The sequence below is a fragment of the Epinephelus fuscoguttatus genome, linkage group LG4, assembly GCF_011397635.1.
Source record: "Epinephelus fuscoguttatus linkage group LG4, E.fuscoguttatus.final_Chr_v1".
NCBI lineage: Eukaryota > Metazoa > Chordata > Actinopteri > Perciformes > Serranidae > Epinephelus > Epinephelus fuscoguttatus.
In genome coordinates this window covers 5,770,490-5,796,178 of record NC_064755.1, presented here as the reverse complement: position 1 = coordinate 5,796,178, position 25,689 = coordinate 5,770,490, and the positions used below count along the sequence as shown (strand labels likewise).

At 42.0% G+C, this 25,689-nt stretch overlaps 1 protein-coding gene across 3 annotated transcripts in view; it reads left to right on the top strand.

Annotated features, from left to right (window-relative positions):
* far1 (fatty acyl CoA reductase 1) overlaps nt 1-25,689 on the top strand; it is a 51,629-nt gene that overhangs the window by 9,468 nt on the left and 16,472 nt on the right. For 2 of the 3 annotated variants that reach the window (XM_049574467.1, XM_049574466.1), the window contains exons 2-9: nt 6,518-6,633; nt 9,351-9,467; nt 13,850-14,025; nt 14,437-14,616; nt 18,186-18,363; nt 19,382-19,426; nt 23,582-23,709; nt 23,835-23,902. In XM_049574467.1, coding sequence (XP_049430424.1) covers nt 6,562-6,633; nt 9,351-9,467; nt 13,850-14,025; nt 14,437-14,616; nt 18,186-18,363; nt 19,382-19,426; nt 23,582-23,709; nt 23,835-23,902 — 964 coding nt within the window. In that variant the 5' untranslated portion in view covers nt 6,518-6,561. Of the gene's footprint in view, nt 1-3,380; nt 3,487-6,517; nt 6,634-9,350; nt 9,468-13,849; nt 14,026-14,436; nt 14,617-18,185; nt 18,364-19,381; nt 19,427-23,581; nt 23,710-23,834; nt 23,903-25,689 lie in introns of all 3 variants that reach the window. The other variant, XM_049574469.1, reaches the window with a different exon arrangement.

Genomic DNA, 25,689 nt, shown 5'->3' with positions numbered 1-25,689 from the left:
TTCTAGAGGGCATGTGACAGACTATAAAACAAACTAAAGAAGTTTCAGTGGTCTGATGAGACCAAAGTTAATTTCTTGATTATCATACTTAACGCTGTGTTTGGTTTAAGTTAAACATTAAACAGAACGCCACCATCTCCAGGGCTCCAGGCTCACTAATAAATAGACAATTCAGAAATTAGAATGTGCTGGTGTATCTAAAAGAAACAACTCTTAGCTACTTTGCTCTGAAGTTTGCAGGTGTTCACTGGGAAAATATCTGAACTTATTTATGTTAGCTATTTGGATATAAAGTGATGTCAGAGTGCACAAATGTGGGACTTAAATTTTGTCTCTCTTTCAAATTGATAGAGTAAAAGTGCTTGATTTTGATTTTTCCAGCAACCTAAAATCAAAGAATAAAGTATTTTCCTTCACCATGTAGTGGGATTTTTTTTTTTCATTTATAAAGGACACAGGTAACATGTTTTATGATTCCTGTCAATATAATTCAGTTTATTTTATTTCCATCTCTGTATTCACATTGGTCGCACCTTATTTTGAAAAGCAGACTTAGTCACATGCATGTCCTGGGCCATTTCAGTGCATTTACAGGTCAGTATATGGAATGTATATGAAATCGGTGGCAACTGGTTTGAACATGGAGATGCGAGTGACCACTAGCTTGATGCACAAACATTAGATGCTGCCTTTGGACCATCCATGAAGCGCAGCAGTAGGGCCGCATGATATCAGGAAAATGTGATATACAATAAGGTTGTTGAATATTGTGATGACCAGCCATAGCTTTCATTTTGAGTAAATCAACATATTTTGGAAAACAAACAATTTATGTAAGAGACAGATATGAAAATTGTGATGGTATAGGCTAATGTTAAGCTACTTTGGTTTTCATTGGTTATAGTTTATCTCTAGGGCTATTATTTTATTGTAGCAATCCAATCGAAATAGGCCTTGTGTATAAGCCTTACCATCACTCATTCAGCTTAAGTGTGTGTGTGTGTGTGTGTGTGTGTGTGTGTGTAAGCAAGCCACTGAGTACCGGGTCACTCTTATGTGGTCTTTTGCTGTGATGATGTCCCTTGCGTTGTTGTGCACACACGCTATAACTTTGCTCTCAAGCGCCCACTCCTCAACTGCTTCCTTTAACTTTCCTTGAACACATGATGGACAATTACTCGAGAATGTGGTTGGTATTGTATGATAGACATTTTTACCTTTGACATGTAGCTTTGAATGAGGGTTTGCATCATCCCTGGGACAGTGGGATTGTGTTTGTCTGGACACCTGCATGTAATCCCATACTGTAGTCATATTGTCACAAAACTGCTCTCATTAGACACATTTTAAAAATGTTGACACTAGATTTCTTGTGAGTTACTGTTTTCCATTCTGATGTGTGGGCACATTGAGAAGATTCCTTAAAGTGTGGAGTTTGGCCGTAGTTGGGGTCTGACAGGCATTCAGCTGGAGCTGGCCACTTGGCACAGGGTGTGATGCAGCAAACTACATCTGCAGCATTAGCTAGAGTGTAGTGCATTGTATCACAGCAGCATATTCTAATAATGTCCTCTTTCATTCAGAGTTCATGTTTTCAGTGTTATTTGACATGTTTGATATGATGCTGCTGCTGCTGCTGCTGCTGCTGCTGCTGCTGCGTAGGAAGAAAAGCTCTGTATGAAATAATAATTCACTGAAAGTGTGATAACCCTTTATTTGAATTGAAGATGTATTTAGCCTGGTGGCAATAAGGCGTGTTTGCTTTCAACGTTCTGTCAGCCAAGCTCCTCACATAAGCTGATAAGTTGGTCAGAAATGGGAACTGAGAAATGTAGTTATTCTATCCAAGGTACTTGTTCTCAAAATCACAAGAACGACGGCTTAAGTATGAACTTAACCCCTGACTTCCAACCTCCAGTTTATGATTACGAGCCAAGTTAACACTGCACATTCAGTACTGTGGTGTACTCCCAAGCCTCACTACATGCAAAGCAGAATAACTGGTTTAACTGTAACTACATGATGAGGAGTGATGCTGTTAAAGCTCAAACAAGAACAACAGATTGTTCAGTTTTCCATCAGTGCTGGCTCCCAGCCGGACATTAAAACATTTCCACCTGACTGCTCTCTTACAGTTTTAAGTTCTTGTAAGTAACTTGTTTTTTTTTTTTAACTCTATCTTTTGACCAAACACTGATTTTTTTTTTTTTTTTTTTTTTTTTTTTTTTTTTTCGGAAACATGAAACTGTTTTTTCACTTGGTCAGATTGTTTTGGAGTGAATGAGACCTTTGCAGGTGAATACTTGTGATTCAGTAGCTGAAACTACTCGGGAAAATCACCTCAAACCATTTGGAGATGCATTTGGAATTATCCGTGCACTGTGTAGTCCATAATTAAGCCTAATCTATGAAAATGTCAAGGGGAAAAAACCCTCATTGTATTGCACATTGCAGTATGTAATTGCCATTATTTTCCCCCAGCTGGATGTTGTATGCACTTGTGGAAAACCCTACATATAGCGCTGTGAAGTCTGTGGCAGTAATGTATTGAATTATTGTCATGGTTTCAAAATGAATACTAAACATGGTTTTAGCTTCATCTGCCTTTTTTTAAAAATCCTTTTTTCAGTGTAACCTAAAGTATCCCAGATGGCTAATTGTAAACTGTTGGTTTCAAACTGATTAAAATGGATTGTACAGAACTCTTTTGAAATCCTGTCAACTGTGGACACTAAGTATCTCACAAGAACAGGCTTTCTGTCATGCAGAGAAATGAGTCAAGAGTTGCCCGTGCAGAACAAGATGATTTATGTTCCCAAAGAATAATTTCATACCAAGTGTTACTGCAGCAGTAGCAGGTAGGGCCGTAACGGTACATGTATTTGTGTCGAACCGTTCGGTACGCGACTTTCGGTTCAGCGCAACCCTGTACCGAATTATTGGGCGCAGGATATCATTTTATTTTATTTTATTTTGTTTAATTTTAATTCCGTTTTTGCTAGCCGAACCATTTAAAATATCTAGTTAACCGGTAACCGAATATATTCAGCTGAATATTGCAAAAAAACACACATTCGGTATTCGGTGGAATAAGTTAAAAGCAAGGCTGAATAATAGCGGCGTTTTGATAATGCAATCAAACAGCGTGCCGTGACGGGCGGAATAAAATGTCGGCAGTGTGGCGATCCGTCCGTCACGGCACTTGCATTTGTGAGCATAGTTTTGAGCGAGCAAAATAGGCTTAAATCATTCAGCACACTGTGCGAGCAGCCTACAGATTTCAACCAGCAGCAGAAACAAAAGGCGAATCCCATCGGTTGTGGGTTGAACGGGGGTCACAGACACAGACAGTAACGTTAATGTATTCCTGTCAAATACAGCGGCCATCGGCTTACAGGGCGACGGAGAAGTCGGTTCCAATAATATCCTCTTCTTGGTGTCGTGACTGCCCAGAAGTACCTGAACAGCCGTGCCAGCCGAACACAGGTATGTGACGTGTCAGAGGAGAAACGAGCCGTTCACATTTCTCTCTTTCCGGCACTAACGGTCCACAAACCTCACTGCACTTTAGGGACTGTTCATTACTTATGAAGGGACTTGTCAGGGGAGGAGGGTGGTTGGTTGATTCTTATTTTATTTTATTTATTTTTATTTTATTATTATTTACTATGTTAATCACTTATTGATGCTGTTTTTGAAGTATGAATAAGTCAATAAGTAATTTATTCCTTTGAAATATCATTGATGTATTATAGAAAAGTGATTTATCTTTTTATAAATGACAAAAGGCACATCTGCCTCATTTTCGCTGTGATATCGTGATACTACTCAGAACCATGATATTTTCATTGGTATCACACAGTGGGTCCCAATTTTGGTACCGTGACAACACTAATCTGGAGGGGGTTCATCTGCAAAAACTAATGAAAAACTAAACAACGAACAAGTAAAATTGTTTAAGCTGCACTTTAGATATAAGCATGTTTTGTTTACTGCACTTTAACAAAGTGGGAAAGCTAAGTAAGTTCCTAGTAAAACTGAATCTGAGCAGGCTTTAAAGCTGACCAGCTGCACTATACTTTTTATTTTAATTGAATAAAACTGTTAAAGCAGAAATTTATATTTTTCATTCAAAAAATGTGTTTAAAAAAAACAGCAGGATTTTATTTTTCACTTTTATATTTCTATTTTCATTCAAACAATGTGAAAAAGCAGGATTTTATATATATTTGTTTCATTCAAAAATTGTGTAAAAAGAGTTAACTGCTGCGGTGGTATGTTTTAATAAGGTTACCATTAAGTAAAAGATATTTAATAGTTGTCTATTTTTTTTCATTACTGTACCGAAAAAAAAAACGAACTGTGACTTGTGTACCGAGGTACGTACAGAACCGTGATTTTTGTGTACCGTTACACCCCTAGTAGCAGGCACTAACCTGTTCTTCATGATTTATCTGCACCTGCTCACAGAATTTAGATATTCCTGTTCAAACCTTTGAAAAACATTGTTTAGCATGTTGTCATGCAGGACATTAAAGGATTATGAATAGATAAATAGTATGGTATTGGCCATGTTGTTGCAGGTTTTATCATTTCAAACTACTGCAGTTTCTTCCAACAAGTAGTGTTAAAAGGTTGGTATTACGTAAAGCAATATTAAGTTGTGGCTGTATATGATTGTAAATGTGAATAGAAGACGTGTGTTGCACTTTATTTGGATGGATAAGTGCTGTGATACATCCGTGTAGAAAGTACCTTTAGTTAATGATTAGATGAGTTATCTTCTGAATGGCCTGTTATCAACTCTGCGGTGTCACTCTACTAAAAAACCAACATAATCTGACTGATAAGGTCACATACAGTAGTGCGTAGACCAGTGGTGTTAAACATGCGGCCTGTGGGCCAGAGCCGGCCGGCAAAAGATCCAGTCCGGCCAGCTGCATGACTTTGCACAGTTAATGTTGATGCACTTGTGAAGGCTAGGGAGTGCCAGGTTTCAGGAGCAAGTATTAGTCAGTAGCCTACTTCATGTAAAAATGCTGCTTCAGAGGCTTTTCACCCTGACCAGAATAAAGGTCTTTGACAAAAAAGAACAATGAACACTTACAGAATGCTGCAGGAATGAGTACAGAATCACAGGAATGAATAAGTGCCCCAAGAAAGGAGTTCAAGTGTTTACGAGTCTTGTTCATGAATGTGGGTAAAATGGAGCGAGAGATCGATAGGTGGCTTGGTGCGATTTCAGCAGTGATGCAGGCACTGCACTGGACTGTCGTGGTGAAGAGGGAGCGGAGCCGGAAGGCAAAGCTTTTGATTTTTTTTCCATCTATGTTCCAACCCTCACCTATGGTCATGAGCTTTGGGTACTGACCGAAAGAATGAGTTCATGGATACAAGCACCCAAAGTGAGTTACCTCCACAAAGTGGCTGGGCTCAGCTTTAGAGAAAGGGTGGGGGACTTGGACATCCGGAGGGAGCTCAGAGTACAGCCGCTGCTCCTTCACGTTGAAAGGGGCCAGTTGAAGTGGTTCAGGCATCTGATCAGTATGCTTCTTGGGCACCTCCCATTAGAGGTGTTCTGGGCACGTCCAACTGGTAGGAGGCTCCAGGGCAGACCCAGAACACGCTGGAGGGATTATAAATCTTATCTGGCTTGGAAACGCCTAAGGGTTCCCGGGATGGGCTGGAAAGCATTGCTGGGGGGAGATATGTATGGAGTTCTTGCTCAGCCTGCTAGCCTTGCGACCCGACCCCGGGTGGATGGATGGATGGATGGATGGATGGATGATACTACACCATAAAATACGTCAGGAAATGTCATCACACTGAGGACGGTTTTGCAGTCATTTTGTGGTGGCGAGGTTGAAGCCATGTGCCCATAGTGTAGTTTGTTTATAATCTAAGGTTATCTTTTTACTTCTGTTGATTGCAATTATGCTTCAAAAATCATAAATATGGCATTTATTTGTGAAGATTATCTTGCTGAACAAAACATAAGTATCAGACTTTTGATTGCCAAAGAGCTTATCTTCATCAATAATCCAAATCCAGTGGAAGAATCCTTTTGGCTTCTTTGTCAGCCCACAAAAAAACATCATCCCATCTCGCACTTTATTGTTGTCATATTTAAAGATATTGAACAGTATGCAAAATATTGTCCAACAACTGCTTCAGTACAGAAGAATCTGTATCAGATTTCTGTCTTGATGATTTTTTTTCTGATCATGGAGGGCTGCATCCCTAATACAGTAACTTGAACATTTGTCAATTTGCTGTTTCATGTGTTCTTGACAAGGTCAAGCTAAACAATACTGGCGTCTCCTCAAGACTTAACTTTCTTTCAAGCTGCACTCTAGACTTGCTTTTACAGCAAACCTTTGTTTCACTCAAGGTCATGTCAGATTGACATCTTCGAGTCCACATGGGAAACACCTCATGAACAAGTTCAGGCACGAAGTTGATCCAACAGTTGTAATCCTCCCTTTTGTCTTTTTAAATTTCTGTCCTGTCTGTGCAGGTGGAGTGGTGTTGTGGAGCTCAGGCAACAGGACTACAGACATCATGGTGAACATCCCAGAATACTATGCAGGGAAATGTGTGCTGATCACCGGAGCAACAGGCTTCATGGGCAAGGTACAGTAGTAGTAGTTGAATTGGCAAGTAACCAGCAGGACATAACTGAACCCAACAATTTGAGCTACCAAGCGAGAGGAGGGGGAACATGTCTAGAAAGTAGGGATGCACCGAATATTCAGTAACCGAATATATTTGGCCGAATATTGCAAAAAAAACACACATTCGGTATTCAGTGGAATAAGTTAAAAGCAAGGCCGAATAATAGCAGCGCGGTTTTGATAACGCAATCAAACAGCGTGCCATGACGGGCAGATTAAAATGTCGGCAGTGTGGCGATCCGCCCATCACCGCATTCGCATTTGCGACTAAAAATAGTTTTGAGCGAGCAAAATAGGCTTACGCCAGGGCCACACCGCCCGCGGAAGCACCGCGAATAGCCTCGAAGCACCGAGAAGTGAAGCCACTTTCCTTTCGGCACCCATGTTAACTGATTGTGTCATCCACACCGGCCGCGCAGCTCCGCCGCCGGCCCTGCAGCGATCAATTTGGCGTCTGGTCTATTTTCTGTGAGAGCCGCGAGCGAATGTGTCAAGCCGGGCAGTTACCCATGATGGAAAAACAACAGCTGGGAGCAAAATCGCTTGACGACTGGCGTGGAGAAATGTCTGATGTGAACGGAGGTGATCCGGCTCGCGTGAGAATTTCGGTGCACTGCGCTTTGCAGGCAGTGTGGCCATGGCGTCAAATCATTCAGCACGCTGTGCAAGCAGCCTACAGATTTCAACCACCAGCAGAAACGAGAGGCGAATCCCACCGATTGTGGGTTGAACGGGGGTCACAGACACAGACAGTAATGTATTCCTGTCAAATACGGCGGCCATCGGCTTACCGGCGAGGAGAAGTCGGCTCCAATAATATCCTCTTCTTGGTGTGTGGACTGCCCAGAAGTACCTGAACAGCCGAGCCAGCCGAACACAGGTATGTGACGTGTCAGAGGAGAAACGAGCCGTTCACGGCCCACAAACCTCACCGCACTTTAGGGACTGTTCTTTACTTATGAAGGGACTGTTCTTTACTTGTCAGGGGAGGAGGGTGGCTGGTTGATTTTTATTTTATTTATTTATTTTATTTTGATCCCCCCTATGTTAATCACTTATTGATGCTGTTTTTGAAGTATGAATAAGTCAGTAAGTGATTTATTCCATTGAAATATCATTGATGTATTATAGAAAAGTGATTTATCTTTTTATAAATGACAAAAGGCACATCTGCCATATTTTTGCTGTGATATTGTGATACTACACAGAACCGTGATATTTTCATTGGTATCGCACAGTGGGTCCCAATATTGGTACTGTGACAACACTAATCTGGAGGGGGTTCATCTGCAAAAACTAATGAAAAACTAAACAGCAATATTCAGTATTCGGTACTCGGTATTCGGCTAAGCGTTTAATATTATTCGGCTTCAGCTTTGGCCACAAATTTTCATTTCGGTGCATCCCTACTAGAAAGGGGGTTCGTTTCACTCCAACATGACAAATTGAGATACAAGCTAATGAGTGACACATTGCACTTCCTGCTGCTTTATTAGAGCACACAGGTTTATGCTAGTTTAGAGGGTGTCTTTGGTGTTTCTAAACCTGGACCCTATTTTCTCATGTTTTTGTGACCAGTGGGAACAATGGTTTAAAAAATTGGTCCAGTATTGTTGAAATTGCCGCAGCGGAAAAACGGGCTGCAGTATAATTCCTGTCAGCAGTTGACCACCATCAATTTACCTTTTGTAAAACACACTTAACTTAAGTCAACTGAAGCAAAATAATACCATGACAAGCTATCTTTGTTGTCTTCCAATGTTCCAACAGTCACCAGCTCTGGTTTGGTTGAAATAAAGCCTTAATTCACCCAGGTAGATGTGAACATATGCTGCTCTATACACACCAAAATTGCTGTTTATTCTAATGGAGTATGGTGGGTTTGGCAATTGCAATTTTGGGTCTGTCAAAAAGGATTTTGCTCTTTAAAGACAAAGGTCTATGTCTGTAGGGATCCTGTCCATAAGTTGTAAGACACTTATAATAGCTATCTGAGCCTGTCACTTTTAATGGACGTTTGTTGATGGTGTGTTATTGCCAGCAGGGATTACATCACAGCCTGCTCTCATTACTGGACCAGTGTCAAAAACTGTTGTTCCCATTATCACATAGACACAAAAAAACATGGAAAAATAGGGTATAGGTTGGAAGATACCAAAGTTACCCTTAAAGCCTTTCGTCAGAGCAGTTTCAGTTCATATTACACACTATGCATATAAAATTTTCAGATTTCACACGTCTGCTGCTTCACTTCTATTCACACCATAAAGTGAAGCAGGAAGAATGAAGACTCTCCACCAGTCACAACTCTGACACTTATATTGTATGCTGAATACTGTGTGTTGTACTGTGAGAACATGAGTAAGGACATTCTTAGTTTAACAGCAGATACATAAATACCTTCTTGTTGAGAACAATAAATGTGGCAAAGCATTCCTATGGTCTTCCTGTTACTGCCCTATTCTACCAAACACAGCAGCCATTGTGTGGTTTTTATGTATTTGAGTCTGTTCAGATGTTGTGGAGGAAGAAGCACTCTTGATGTAACACATTATTTTATTTCTCTCAGCTTCTACAATGGATCAAAAGAGGAAACAAATCTAGGTGGTGTGCGTCTACTCAACAGTCCAAAGAGAAAAAGATGATTTTGTCCCTCTTGCTTGCTCATTGTTAAAGGTGCTGCTGGAGAAGCTGCTGAGGTCCTGCCCAGGAGTTAAAGGCGTCTATGTGATGGTCAGGTCAAAGGCTGGTCAGAGCCCACAGGCACGCATTGCTGACATGATCAATGCTAAGGTGAGAAGTTGCCGATAGGTTGGCATGATCTGATGAGTGTTGGAGGGGGTAAAGGAGGAGCTAGAGAGAAGCCTGTTACACCAGCCATGTGTAAATTTAAACATAGGTGAGTTAGAGTGTGGTGTGGCAATTAAGCTGCAACTTAAATACAAGTTGCACCAAAACAAGCTGGTTGTAGCATAGAGTTAAGATGACATCTATAATGCACACCTTCCCTGAGCAGATGTATGGAGAGTGAGAGGAAAGTTTTCTTCTATCTTTTCTCCAGGAGAAGTGAGGGCTGTACCTGACTCAGAATTCTGACAGTTAAATCAGTTTTGGCTGTTCAATATGAATATTTGACGATTGTTTTTTTCCATATAAAGTTCGAGTGGGTTCAGCAGGATGTTGGGAGCAGGGCCGTTGCAACTGGACAGGCAAACTAGACAATTGCATAGGGCCCCGAGCTGGAAGGGGGCCCCTAGTGACGGCTGACATTGGTCCATATCAATGACAATATGGTGGAACCCCTATAGACACTGCAACAATGACAACATGTTGGAATCCCCCCTAATGGGGTCCCCTACTAGCTGCTGCTTGCGAGCGGCTAAGTAGGGTGACCAGACGTCCCTCACTGTGCAGGACTGCACAGCATTTCTGTCTCTTTTCATGCGTCACGCAAATTGAGACCATGTCCCGCATGATTGGTTGCCACCTCGCGCTAGCATTGTTGGATTACCGTAGTAGTACGGTACCTCACGGTACCGCTACTGTGGGATAAGTTCAAAGTCCAATTGCAAGATTGTCCATGCGCCGTTGCGACAATCACCCTCTTGCGCAAGCAAAACAAATCATTCAGCACGCTATGCAAGTACAGCTTTCAACCAGCAGCAGAAACGAAAGGCGAATCCTGCCAGTTGTGGGTTGAATGGGGGTCACAGACGCCATATTCCTGTCAAATATGCCGCAAGATAAGGCTTACTGGCGACAGGGAAGTCCGGCTCCAAGTCCAATAATTTCCTCTTTGTTGATTTCATGACTGCCCAGAAATACCTGAACAGCTGAGCTGTGGCGGCACACAGGTGTGATGTGTCAGAGGAGAAACAAGCCGTTCACATTTCTCGCTATGTGGCAGGTAACGGTCCACAAACCTCACTGGACTTTAGGGACTGTTCTTTACTTGTCAGGGGAGGAGGGTGGCTGGTTGATTTTTATTTTATTATTTATTTTATTTTGATCCCCCCCTGTATTAATCACTTATTGATGCTGTTTTTGAAGTATGAATAAGTCAATAAGTAATTTATTCCATTGAAATATCATTGATGTATTATAGAAAAGTGATTTATCTTTTTATAAATGACAAAAGGCACATCTGCCTCATTTTCGCTGTGGTATCATGATACTACTCAGAAACAGCCCTGGTTGGGAGTGACAGTGGCATTAACGCAATATAGTGAGCAAGCTAACGGTGCCAACGATTGATTGGAAATATGCAACACCTTTTTTTTTTTTTTTTTTTTTTTCGGCACTAGAAATCAAACCCAAACAAGAGACTGTTGTATTAAGAACCTGTGAGCTCTTAATTTTGCACTGCTAAGCAAAAGAGAGAAGGTAGTGTTATCTCTGAGCCTTATGGTGCAGAGTCAGTCCTCCTCTGTACCAAAGAGTATTGTGAAAGTTAAGAACGTTACTCCACAGCAAATGCTAGGGTCCAAAATGTTCCCAGAAGTGCACTGCACAGCACACTGACAAGCACAAAAGAAAGAAAGAAATACTGCTCGACTTGAGTGAGTCTGAGTTGACGGAGTGGTGTCCAACTGACATTCAGATCTCTGACTTTTAGGGGGCAGCCCCGCTTATTTCACATTAGATTTTATCTTATCATATTTGATGAAAAACACAGGTGGAATCATTACTTGTCCAGCTACAGTCTTAGTTGTAATCCTCCCGCATATAACTGACACTTGACACTGGATGACACGCATGCCCCACACACATACACACACACACACACACACACACACACACACACACACACACACACACACGGGCGCATAGACACCTTCCAGCGTCTAACTGACGTGTTCACTGACCCACATGCTTCTCTCTTTCTCGCTCTGTCACTCTCACTCTCACTCTCACACACTGTCTCTCCCTCCTCCAACTGCATAACTAACTGCTTAACCAACAGTTGTATTTACTGACCAGTCTGTAGTATTTCATCTCCTCTTTTTTATCATGAAAATTAAAGAGGTTTTTATTTTTTTAATTTGATTTTTTTTTTTTTTTTTTTTTTTATAACTACACTGCTCAAAACAATTAAGGGAACATTTAAATTTTACATCAGATCTTGATAAATGAATTATTCAAGTTGAATATCTTTACTGATGTACATTGTGTAATTTGTTGAGAACAAAATGACATGACAACAGTCAGTGGAAATCAAATCATCAGTGCACTGATGGCTGGATTTAAAATTGCACTGAAAATCAAAGTTAAAAAAAAAAAAATTAAATCACAAGTTGATCCAAATTGTGTGAATTTTATCACGGCAACTCATAATGTGACTCAGTAGTGTGCATGGCCCCCACGTGCCTTTATGCACTCCCTTCTGGCCATGCTCCTGATGAGTCGGCGGATGGTGCCCTGGGGGATCTCCTCCCAGGGCATCAGTGAGTTCCTGGACAGTCAGTCTCCGGCAACATGAGGGCGAGCATTGTCCTACACCAGGAGGAACTCAGGGCCTACTGCACCAGTGTAAGATCTGACTGTCTGTGCAACCCTACAAGGATATGCTTAGACCATATAGACCATCACTGACCTACTGCCAAATCGCACATGCTGGATGATGATCTTTCACGCCTGTCACATGTGAACCTGCTCTCATCTGTGAAGAGAACGGGGGCACGCCATGAGGAGCGGGGCACCAATCGTGGACCTGCCAATTCTGGTGTTCTCTGGCGAATGCCAAGGAAGCTGCACAGTGCTAGGCTGTGAGCACAGGTCCTACTAGAGGACGCCAGGCCCTCATGCCACCCTCATGGAGTCTGTTTCTGACAGTTTGGTTGGAAACATGCACACCAGTAGCCTGCTGGAGGTCATTTTGTAGGGCTCTGGCAGTGCTCCTCCTGTTCCTCCTCACACAAAGGAGCAGATACTGGTCCTGCTGCAGGGTTGATGCCCCTTTTCAGCCCTGTGCGGCTCCCCTCGTAATGGCCCTTCTCCTGGTGTCTCCTCCATGCTCTTGAGACTGTGCTGAAAAACACAGCAAACCTTTTTGTGACTGCATGTATGGATGTGCCATCCTGGAAGAGTTGGACTACCTGTGCAACCTGACTGGGCTGCAGGTACTGCCTCATGTTGCCAGTAGTGACAAGGACACTAGCAGAACACAAAACTAAAGAAGAATCAGTCAGGAAGAATAAGGAGAGAGCAACTGTCTGTGGCCACCACATGTAAAACCATTCCCTTTTTGGGGGTTGTCTTGCCTTTGCCTCTCCACTGCACCTGTTGTTACTTTCATTTGCACCAAAGCAAGTGAAACTGATTAACAATCACTTTTGCTTCCTAAATGAACAGATTGATATCCCTGAAGTTTAACTGACTTGGTGTTCTACTGTGACCATTAAGTGTTCCCTTATTTTTTACATTTTAGTTTTGTCTTTTTTCATAAACAATATTGTACATGATAAAGTTCCACTTAGTGTTTAATGACGCTGGTGCCATCTCCTGAACATGTTTAGTCTCAGTTTTCATTAATGAAATTAACGCTCATGCTCAGTATTGTGCTGAGAGTTACCAACATCAGCTTTAACTGTTTAGGTGTCATCCTCAGCAGAATTTTGTCTCCAACACGCAAGTTTTCCAGAGACTTTTTTGAATAATTGTTATGACCATATTTATGTGACACAGACATCCTCGCCTCAGTGAAAAACTTCACACCATAACATTAGCAGTTTAAATAAATATTAAAGTTAATGTTAGACAGACAAAACCAGTTGTATAAAATGAAAGCTTGTTCTGATATGAAGCAGTTAGCGTTGACATTTACATTTGAAACACTGGATCAGGCTTTCCTTCAGCTGGTGCAACACGCTGCTGTATGTTGGCAATGCTTACATTGTCAGTGGCTGCAGTTTCTACCGTCTGTAGATGAGAGGAGGAATATAGAGAGCTTGTTGCAGGAGGAACCGACAAAAGTAGGGCATTCTACCATCAGCCATACACCACTAACACTACCAACAGAAAGCAAGTGAACAGAAGCTTTTCTTTGATGAAAATATATTCCACTGCACACTGATTAACAGTCAAATGATGTATTCTTTACAATTTCTAACTATACTTATAGTTTACAATGTACTGTAACTTGGGCATCATTCTGACTTCATCATTTCCCCACACAGTTGTTTGAAAGATTGCAAGATGAGCAGCCAGACTTTGCAGAGAAGATCATAGCAGTGAACAGTGACCTTACACTGCCAGAGCTGGATCTTAGTAAAGAGGATCAGAGCATCCTGGCTGACAACATTAACATTGTTTTCCACTGTGCTGCCACCATCCGCTTTAATGAGCCACTCAAGTGAGTTGTCTTTGTTGTCTTGTTTACTTTTGCTGGATTTTTTGATCTTGATTTCTTGATGAGGAATATGTTCTTTCCTTTCCTGCCTGTTTCTCTTTAATGGCACTTTGTATGTTAACCATTTTTATCTCTGTCTTTCTTCCTGATCCTGAACGATTGGTAACAGTTTATGATCTGTTGTTAACTTGCCTTAGCAGTGACAGCAAGCTACACAGGGATACTTGATACCCGATACACCTCCCTCAACAAATCACTTTATTTGCAGGAAAATGTGATTTGTTTAGGAAGGTTTGTTGGCACATTTTTTGCGTCCTTCACACTGCTGATCGTATGTACTTGCTTTATTTGGTCAGTTAATTTCATCCACCGAATAGATGTCAAACTTTTCTGTCTTCCCTTTCCCTTTCTCAGAGATGCAATGCAGCTGAATGTCCTGGCCACCCAGAAGATGCTGGCTCTGGCCCACAGAATGAAGCACTTGGAGGTCTTCATTCATGTCTCCACAGCCTACGCTAACTGTGACCGAGAGCTCATTGAGGAAATTGTATACCCTCCCCCTGTAGACTACCGCAGACTCATTGATTCTCTGGAGTAAGTTCTTTCTAATAAACAGTGTACTGCTCAGTCAACAAACTGTTGTGGTGATGGTTGATGTCGATGGCCTTGTTTATCTATACAGATGTGTGGATGGTGTTTTTTGTCATTAGTACACAGCAACATGGGATTATGTTTGTGGTGGTTTTTAAAAGGATTTTTAATTTCTTCAGTTTGCTTGATGCATAAAAACAGGCAAGAGTATATTATCAAGATTAATGTCAGTGATACTCTAAGCATAGCAGCTTAGCCATAGAGTTAACAGCTGCTAAGTAGCACTAATGTCGTCGAGGCTGCCAGTCTCAGCTGCTGAGCTAGATTAGTAAAGCATTAGAAGCCTACAGAGTGAGTAGAGATTAGTGGAATGATTCTGAGGGATTGTAGTGTCAAGGTTTTGAGGGAACTTGGGTGGATGCGTGTAGAGAGACAGCATGCTGGGTTTGACTGTGGAATTTTAGCTAAATTGACCTTTTGGAGGGAAATAAAGACCTAGGTGAAACTCGATCTTATGTGAGAGCAGTAAGTCATGGACTGAAATGTCATGTTCTGTGATGGTCTTTTTTTGTGCTTGGAGTATAGCAAGGTTTAGACTGGTTTGATATGATGACAAACACTGATATACCAAATTTTCCCTCTAGGTGTTGCACTTGACTCAGAATTCGCCCCCGAGTGGCACAAAATTGTCAACAAACGAGTGTCCATCAATCACGTTACATCGTGTAACATCAGAGCTCTTTGTCCACACTAAATGCACCTCTGTTACATCATGTAAACAAATCACGTAAATATCAGCTGTGAACTTGAGATCACCAAAGTAAAAGATGGCTGAGTAGTCTAATTGCTATCTTCCTGTTTGTAACATCACTTTTAGAGACTATTAGCAGCATTGGTCATTTACGAGCAACTGTCAGCCAGACTTTCAAGACTTAAAATGCTATTTTGTGGAGGCGTCATTGTCTTCACAATTTATTGTTTTATCTGTGAAATAAAAGTAAATAAAAGCTTTGTTTCCATTGAGGGAAATGGTTTTAGCTTACAAAAATAGACAGGAGCTCTGCATCACCACCACATGTAGTCATATTTCTGGGGAGATGCACGTCAGGCTATGTTATAGGGTATGGGGTAAGCTTTTAAGTCGACAGAGGCATAAATCACGCATCATGTGAGTTGAGTTTGTACTGAAGTAAGGAGGTATCTTATAGATATCTCCTCATTTTACCTCCATGAGTCGTCCATTTCATCCATCTCGGCGATTTCAAAGCATGCAGCAAGAATGAATAGAAACAGGGAGTCCAAAAAATTCAGCTCACAACGGTAGCGCTGCATCACCTGCAGCCAGTTAGGACAGCTCCTTTGTCAGTTTCAAATCCAAAATGTTGCCATATTGGCAAAGTTTTAGTCTTCTCAGGAGACTTAACTCTGCCATGTCCAATAAACACACAAACTAACGTGCGCTGCTCTTACCCTTCCACCATTACTGTAATTTGATCTCCTTTATGTTGCCAGCCCGTGCTCACAGCTTGTCGGATACGTGTGTCTCTGTTAATGTGTGTATGAATATAATATTATGTTAATCACATTGTCACAGCTTACTATATAATGACGAAAACTCTGTCTGTGGGTGTGTCTGTGTGTCTGTTCCACGTTTTTCTTCTCACTGACTTGGTCAATTCATGTGAAATTTGGCACAGTGGTAGAGGGTCATGGGAGGATGCGAATGAAGCAATATTACATCAGTTGGCCAAAGGGAGGCGCTATAGCAACCGATTGAAATTGCAAACTTTGAATGGGCATATCTCATGCCCCGTATGTCGTAGAGACATGAAACTTTGCACAGAGATGCCTCTCCTCATGAGGAACAAATTTGCAACAAGAAGCCATAACTTCCAGTTATATAGATTTTCTGCCATTTTGAATTTTTTGAAAAACACTTCAAATCGATCTCTTCCTAGGAAGTTTGACTGATCTGCATGAAACTCTGGGAACATAATCTAGGGACCAATATCTAAAGTTCCCTCTTGGCAAAAGTTGGAAAACTTACTAAAACTGAGCTGCTATAAGACAATGAATATTGCGGAGGGCGTGGCTCATCACATAAAGGTGTATAACATCTCAAGGGTTTCACCGATCACCACACAACTTTGTAGGCATATGACCCACACGTAATCTGAGGGGACCCCTCCATTATTGACCCCATCAAACAAAATGGGGGAGCTAGAGAGCTAATTTCTTATCTAGGCCTAACCGCCATATTGATTTTTAAACTAAACGTGGTGGTGGTGGTGGTGGTGTAGAACAGGACGCCTCAAGGTGACTGGAGAAATTTAACTCTAATTAGCAACTGGGTGGCACTATAACAACAGAAAACTGCTTAAAAATGGTTAAAATGCGACCAATCGCTGTGGCTCCCCCTGTGGCCGAATGTTTTTTGGGGGGGGGGGGGTCAAATTTTTGTTATGACTAAGTCATGATATGGTATGCTGTACATAATCACGGAAACTATCAGTGTGTCATTCTGTCAGTCAGTCACTCTGTCCCATGGTTTTCTACTCACTGACATGGCCAATCTATGTGAAACTGCACATAGGCATTGAGGATTGGCATAGGTAGAAGGTGGCAAAGCTACCAATGGGTATGGACTAGTTGCTTATTAATAATGCGATATTAGCTGCATTTAGCGCTGTGACACAACGAGGTCTGGTTGCTGATGTAGGCTATTTATTAATTTGCCAGAAAGTGTCATAATTACAAATGCCGGTTCAGCCAATTTGCGTAAAAGCAAATAGGTTTTAATGCTTGACCGGACTGGAAAAACTGGAATCGACCCAACTCTGGAGTGTAGATTCTAAATTCAGGGTGGTGCAGACTGACACTCCACAAAAGCTGTGCAGGAATGGCCCGAGGAATGGGACAAGTAGCTCAAGGTGTTGACTTAAAGGATCCTCTGCCAACGCCCTGGTGCCAGACACCACAGGACACCCCCAGAGGTCCTGTGTCCATGCCTCGACAGGTCAGAGCCAAGTCTGATTCACGGAGGCCCCACAGTAGATCGGAGGAACCTCTGGGGCATTGGCATGTTCTAGGAATGTTCGATCAGATTGGGATTTGGGGAATTTGGAGGGAAGGTCGGGCCGTTCCTGAACAGTTTTTGCAGTGTGGCGTAGTGTATTGTCCTGCTGGGGAGCCACTGCCATTGAGGAGTGCTGGGGTACTTGGTCTGCAACAGTGTTAGGGTGGGTGGAGTATATAAAGAGACATCAACATGAATGCCAGGACCAAAGATTTCCCAACAGAACATGATGAAGATGATCATTGTTATTCCCTTCACCTGCCAGTGGTTTTAGCTGATTGGTGTACGTATAATACCTGTAGCATTTTGCTGTTTTCATAGTGAGCATGTTGGCATGCTGTGCCCAAGTACAGCCTCAAAGAGCAGCAAGCATGTCTGGTTTAATTCATTTCACAGGATTGAAGAAACATTTTTATTGCTTTGAATTAGTACTGTCGGTGATTAAATAAATGTAGCAAATATAAGACTAACATTGTTTCTTTTTTTATTGGTCCAGCTGGATGGATGACGAGCTGGTGTCTGCTCTGACTCCCAAGCTGATCGGGGAGCGTCCCAACACCTACACCTACACCAAAGCCTTGGCTGAATATTTGGTGCAGCAGGAGGCTGGAGACCTCAATGTAGCCATAGTCAGACCTTCCATAGTTGGAGCCAGCTGGAAAGAGCCCTTCCCAGTAAGTGATTCAGGCTAGTAGTGTTGCATTGCTTTTTCATGATTTTGTAACCCTGTGCCAGGGACAGAATCAATGTTGAATAGAATTTCTCCAATGTACTCCAGATTTATTTTGGATGTGGTTGAAATGGTACCAGAAAGAGCAAAGTATAGCACAAATCATGGCGCTTTCTAGGTTAGTACTGTTTTTAAAATATGCGGCAGGCTGCTGAATCATACTGTAAGATTTTTTTGTTTGTTTGTTTTTGTTAAAAAGTGTTGAAGGCAGAAATATACTTTCTTAGAACAAGTTCATGTGGAAAAAGTCAAACTGCACATACATGTTGGAGCTGCTACCTTTTGATCATAGGGTAAGAAGCTGGTCATCATGGTGAACCAGGAGATTATTTATTGATTTCTTAAAACAATGATTTCCTCCACTTTACAGAAAGTAAAATGTTGCTTTAATAGGTAGCATTAAAGCAACCTCAAAACTCTGAAGAAAGTCCATCGATCGCCACAGATCTGTTACGGCTGTTCCTCAGGACACCACCCAGATATCTGTCAAACTCCCTCTGTTTCTTCTCTGAAAGCCCTCAACCCTTCTCTGCTGCCAACACAGAGGCATTCAGAGCAGTTCAGCAGTGAACATGTTAGGAATGTGAGGAATTTGGAGTAAAAGAAGTTTCTGCACACCTTTGCTCCCAGCCAATCACTGTGGAAAGCAGAGGAACTGTTGTGTCTATGTTTATAAGCATTTGGGGTTGCATTTATCTATATGATCCCTTATACTGATAGTAATTAAAGCATATTGAAATTGAGTATTTTTTCATTAAAAAAACAGTATATTAAATCTACTACTATATGAAGTGAAGAGAAGTAAGCGGCTTCTAGCATTTAAGTGAATATAACCAGCAAAGCTACTAGTCAGTTATCAAACAGTCAGATGTTTATGAAGAAAAAAAATAACTGTTATCTGTCATTTAATCACCTTGGTTCAGTACTAATTTTATTCTTCTTTCCTCTGACTGCTCTTCCAGGGTTGGATTGATAACTTCAATGGGCCAAGTGGAATATTCATTGCAGTAAGTACTGAAAAAAAAAAAATGTAGTGTGTCGGTCTGTATACAGACCGACACACACATGTATTCTAAAATGGACGGTTCCAGTCCTTGATCATGATTAGCTGAGCTGCACTGAAAGTAGTGCTGCACGATTAATCTAATCACAATCGCAATCGCGATGTCAGGCTTTGCGATTACATAACCACATAAAAGGCTGCAGTTTGCGATTTAATGTAAGTAAATGTTAACGTGTGTGCCTGTGAACAAGACTGCCTCTCCTAGAGTGTGTGGAGTTTGTTGACATCACGCCCACAAGCTATCCTGGTGTGTGCAGCACGCATGATCAGGTGACCACCTGGTGTGCAGCAGTGACCAACATATACACTGAAGAAGAGCATGAGCACGACCATGAACAGGCTGAGTTGGCGGCAAAAAAAAAAAAACGCAATGTCTATTTTAAGGCGATACTTTGGATTGTGGCCAGAGAGTCTCATGATTTCGGGTTGTCCGTTCATACGCACATACGTCCCATTCTCATGAACGTACTATCAATCAATCAATCAATCAATTTTATTTATAAAGCCCAATATCACAAATCACAATTTGCCTCACAGGGCTTTACAGCATACGACATCCCTCTGTCCTTAAGACCCTCACAGCGGATAAGGAAAAACTCCCCAAAAAAACCCTTTAACGGGGAAAAAAAACGGTAGAAACCTCGGGAAGAGCAACTGAGGAGGGATCCCTCTTCCAGGACGGACAGACGTGCAATAGATGTCGTACAGAACAGATCAGCATAACAAATTAACAGTAATCCATATGACACAATGAGACAGAGAAAGAGAGAGAGAGAGAGAGAGAGAGAGAGATATGCAGGTAATGACAGTAGCTTACAACAACATTAATGAAAGTAATAATATTATAGTTATAGTTCTGGTTACTGCGGTACAATATGTTGAAAGTATGTATTAATACCTGGCAGTATACATGTGTGACAATAATCATATGTGTATAATAACAGAAGAAGTATGACTAATGACTAATGATGGCAGTAGCAGCAGGAGACATCTGGCGGGACCACGGCAGCAGCACAACCACACACGTCACGCTGTCCAGGCACCACTGCGATATGAGTTAATCTGAGAGACAGTGGAGCACAAAGGCTCCGGAGAAGAAGCCGAGTTAGTGACATCCAGAATGGCCGGGTTAGCTAGATGCAGTAATAGGATACGAGAGAGAGAGAAGGAGAGAAGGGGCCCGGTGTATTATAGAGGGGTCCTCCGGCAGACTAGGCCTAAGTCAGCCTAACTAAGGGCTGGTACAGGACAAGCCTGAGCCAGCCCTAACTATAAGCTTAACTACTCAACTATCTCAAGAACACCTTAAGAGAACTTCTTCAGATTTGGCACAAAAGTAAACTTGGACTTAACAACGAACTGATTAGACTTTGATGATCAAAGGTCAAGGTCACTTTGACCTTGTGTCTGTCTCAATCTCATGAATGCAATCTCTCAAGAAGGCCTCAGGGGAGTTTCCACAAACTTGGGGAAAGGTCCACTTGGGCTCAAGAATAATCTGATAAAAATTTGGTAATTGGGGTTTCCTGAAGCAGCAGACAGGTACCAGTTGGCCAGAAGGGCTGAAGCAAAAACCCGGATGTGGGAGGGGTTCGGGGAGGCTATGGAGAAGGACTTTCGGTTGGCCTCAAGGAAGTTCTGGCAGACCATTAGAAGCCTATGGGAGGGTAAAGCGGGGCTTGTGTCAGGCTGTGCTCAGCAGAGAAGGAGAACTGTTGACCCGAACTGGGGACATTGTCAAGCGGTGGAAGGAGCACATTGAGGACCTCCTGAACCCCAGCCGTCACGTCCACCGGGGAGGGGGCAGAGTCTGAAGACCAGCTCTTTACCCTTGCAAGGTTGCTGGAGGGGTTGTGGGAGTTTGTCGATCCAGTCTACATGTGCTTTGTGGACTTGGAGAAGGCTTACGACCGTGTCCCTCAGGGGTTCTTATGGGGAATACTGCGGGAGTACAGGGTATGGGGCTCACTGCTATGAGCCATCCAGTCCCTGTATGACCAAAGTGAGAGCTGTGTCTGCATACTTGGTGTAAATTCAAACACGTTCTCGGTGGATGTTGGCCTCCACCAGGGTTGTCCCTTGTTACTGATCCTGTTTGTGATTTTCATGAACAGGATCTCGAAGGGAGGCTGAGGAGAGGAAGGGGTCAGGTTTGGGAACATCAGAATTGCATCTCTGCTTTTGCAGATGATGTGGCTCTGTTGGCTTCATCACACCGTGACCTACAGCATGCACTGGGGTTGTTTGCAGCCGAGTGTGAAGCAGTCGGAATGAGTGTCAGTACCTTCAAATCTGAGGCCATAGTTCTCTGCCAGAAACAGGTGGATTGCCTTCTCCAAGCTGGGGGAGAATTATTTCCTCAAGCAACGGAGTTCAAATATCTCAGGGTCTTGTTCACAGGTTAGGGTAGAATGGAGCATGAGATGGATCGGCAGCTTTTGCAGTGATGCAGGCACTGCGCCGGTCCATAGTGGTAAAGAGGGAGCTGAGCCGAAAGGCAAAGCTTTCGATTTAGTGGTCCATCTACATCCCAACACTCACATGTGGTCACGAGCCCTGGGTAGTGACCAAAAGAATGATACAAGCAGCCGAAATGAGTTTCCTTCATGGGGTGGCTGGGCTCAGCCTTACAGATAGGGTGAGGAGCTCGGACATCTGGAGGGAGCTCAGAGTAGAGCCGCTGCTCCTTCGCGTTGAAAGGGGTCAGTTGAGGTGTTTCAGGCATCATATCAGGATGCGTACTGGGCGCCTCCTGCTGGAGGTGTACCAGGCACGTCCCACTGGTAGGAGACCCTGGACAGATCTAGAACACACTGGAGGGATTACATATCTCATCTGGCCCGGGAATACCCTGGGGTCCCCCAGCAGGAGCTGGAAAGCGTTGCTAGGGAGAAGGATGTCTGGGGTACTTTACTCAGCCTGCTGCCCCCACGACCCGGTCTTGGATAAGTGGATGAAAATGGATGGATGGATAGATGGATGGATGGATGATTTAATGTTTTGCAACAGTACTTTTCTGGCCGTTACTCTACACCATAACTCAGGAACAGAAGGGGAGACATTTGGTCAGATACTTAATTAGTGACACTAATCTCGAAACTGTGCTCATTATATAGATATTCTGTGCTCTTTGTGTGTGTGTGTGTGCGTGTGCGTGTTCGCGCGCAGGCTCATGCATGCATGTGGCATCCATTCTGTTTTTTTACAGACATGAGCGTAAACTGTAGCCGCAACAAATGCAGCTGCCGCCAAAATCCTGAAAAGGCTTCCCTACTGCATCTTGAACGTCTTTAGAATGACAAATTGAAGACAAGAGATGCTATATTCACACAATCACCATTTAAAGTCTCTAATTAACAGATCTAACAGATTAAACAAACCTGTTTTTTTTTCTTAATGAAAAATAATCCCTTTCTGTATGGGAAACTTTTTTTGTTTGTCTTTTACATTTCCATGAAGCATTATAAAGTGCTGCCTCATATAATTTAACTTATACCCTGACCCTCTGACCAATATGCAGTGATAAATGTACTTGTGGTGTGACTATAAAAACAGGAGGGACAGGAAATGGTGGTGGATATGGTTGTAAACATAAACATTGGAGCTAGCAGACTAACAATGGCAGTCCGCAAAGATTATCCAGCTTTTTGTCAAACATTTTCACTGTCATTAACCTCTGTCACTGTTGTTACACTCACTGCAGCCAAACAGCTTTTATTTTTTTATATTTAATCTGCTTCTCACATTATGCCACAGTGCAGTTATAAAACCAGAATAAAAACAAACAGTATTTCCTGAGTGAGAGATCAATCCTCCCTCCTCCTTCTTCAAAGTGGCTGGGCATTGGAGAGCTCCGGGATTTCACATGTCAAATTTTAATCAGATTGAAGTATGTGCAAAGTGAAGGTGGTCAATTTATGATCAGAAGGCAATGTGTTTTGTACGTAGAAATAAATGGGAAGTGAATTGTTGTTGAACTGTGCCATTATTTTAGCACTTGAAGTTCACTGACTACAATGTGTAGGTACGTGTTATAGTTTAGTCTTAATCTGAAGGCTCTGAAACTTTCTTTTAACATTCTGTCTTTCACCTCCTGCAGGCTGGTAAGGGCATTCTGCGCACAATGAGAGCATCTAATGATGCTGTGGCTGACCTGGTGCCTGTGGACGTGGTCATCAACGCCACACTGGCTGCAGCTTGGTACACTGGATCACAGACACACAACAGGTTTGAGAGTCACAAGCACTTGATCATTTCTTCTCACAGAAATCGTCTGGTCAAGTTATATTAAATTTTGATGCTACTTTTGAAAGTAACATTCAGTGGATTTACTATTTTCTCTTTTATTACAGGTCTAAAAACATCCTGGTTTATAACTGCACGACTGGTGGGATCAACCCGTTCCATTGGGGGGAAGTTGGTATGATGCCCCTTTTATCTTGCCTAAGCACAGCCTCTGTAAAGGCCCCTGACAATGGATGCTTCAGCTTGTATGTTTTAACATGGCATCTAATGACATACTCTGACTGTAATCTGATCCACTGCCTGCCACACCCAAAGTAGATGTCCTAAAGGATCCTGGTTTGTAGTTGGAGCATTGTTTTTTTCTGAGAATGAACCCCACCCTTAAACAGAAGGTACACATTCGTGCACATATTGAAGGTGGTTATTGACATTTCCTATAGGCATAGAACCTATCACGTTTCTTGTCCTTTAGTAATATTACGTATGATTGATATTCAGTCCTTGACCCTAAGAATAGTAATATAGACCCACCGGTTTGTTTAAAAACTGTAGTGCTGCCATAAATTGTTTTGTACAACTTATACACCATGAAAGTCAGGTACCCTTTACATCATTTATTGGAATCAGTCATGGTTTGCATCCTTTGAAATGATTGCAGGAAGAATGAACTTTTGAGATGTCATACTGGATTTAGGATAAAAACACATTTTGTTTAGGCGGGACTGATTTAATTTTTCGAACACTTACATCAGTTGAAAGTTGTACTCTGCTGTGCAGTCCTGTTTTATTAAACATTGTTACATCGAGGGGTTGGAAAAGATAACAAGAATACCTTGCTATCCAATACAGTAAATCTCAAATGGCATTTATTGAAAGGCTCAAGTTCATTCATGACCTTGAAAACTGTAGTTAGCATAACAGTCTCACCAGGTTCATTTTAGTAGCTGTTCTGGAGACTCTGTTCTACAGAGGTTCTGTCTTAACACACAATTTTCTACAGCAGATGGAATTTGCCCAGTACATGTTCAAAGATAATTCTTCAAGCAATAATTATTATAATAATTATAATTCTTGAGCAGTGGTTGTTTACTAAAAAGTTTGTGGTTTTTGGGGAAGGGGGTGAAAAGAGTCGACGTGATAGTGTTAGTCTCTCAATAAAACTAAAAGTGTGTAAATATGGCAACATTTTAGATTTGATTTATCTGTACAAGGTATCTATACAATACCTCCTTATTTTGCACAAATACCTTAATTAGGTGGCAGCTGGTTGGAGGGAGATCTGAAGCTATAAGTTTCTGGTAAATGACCATCGCTACTAACAACCTTCTTTGCCAGAGACAATTTAGGAAATATCACAATGCTAAAAAAGGTTTCCTCCTTAAAAAGTACAAATGTTAAAAAAGATAACTAGAAGGCTACCCAACCATCTTTTAGGTGGTTATGTCTCCAGTCTGATCTAAAGCACACAGCTGACCACTAGCTGGTTTGTTTACGTGACATAACAGAAGTACATATTTAACGGATTCAGTATCAGCAGGGAGCTCTGATGTTATGTGATGCAAGGCAATAGTGGGACACTCGCTTGCTTTTTGGACAGTGTGTCATGTTCCATCAAGGAGTGGCTGCTGAGTCATGTTCGACACCAGGTAAAATTAGGTATACCTGTCCAGTCCATTGTTGGACTTAATATTTAACCAGTTTGAAAATGTTTGTACAGGCCCAGCCCTAACTTGAACTTATACAATTTCATGATAACTGGGCTCCATCTGCTGAGGAAAACCCTGTTACATGATAAAAATTTCTACAACAGCATTGGTGAAATTGTTTTGCCAAATAACAAATGCCTTTGTGAAGCTCAAGTATTTTTTGAAAACATCATAGCAGTATTGATATATTTAAGCTGCATTTCCGTGGTAGTTCCGTATTGGATTTATTTTGTATCTTAGTGGAAGTATTGCATCC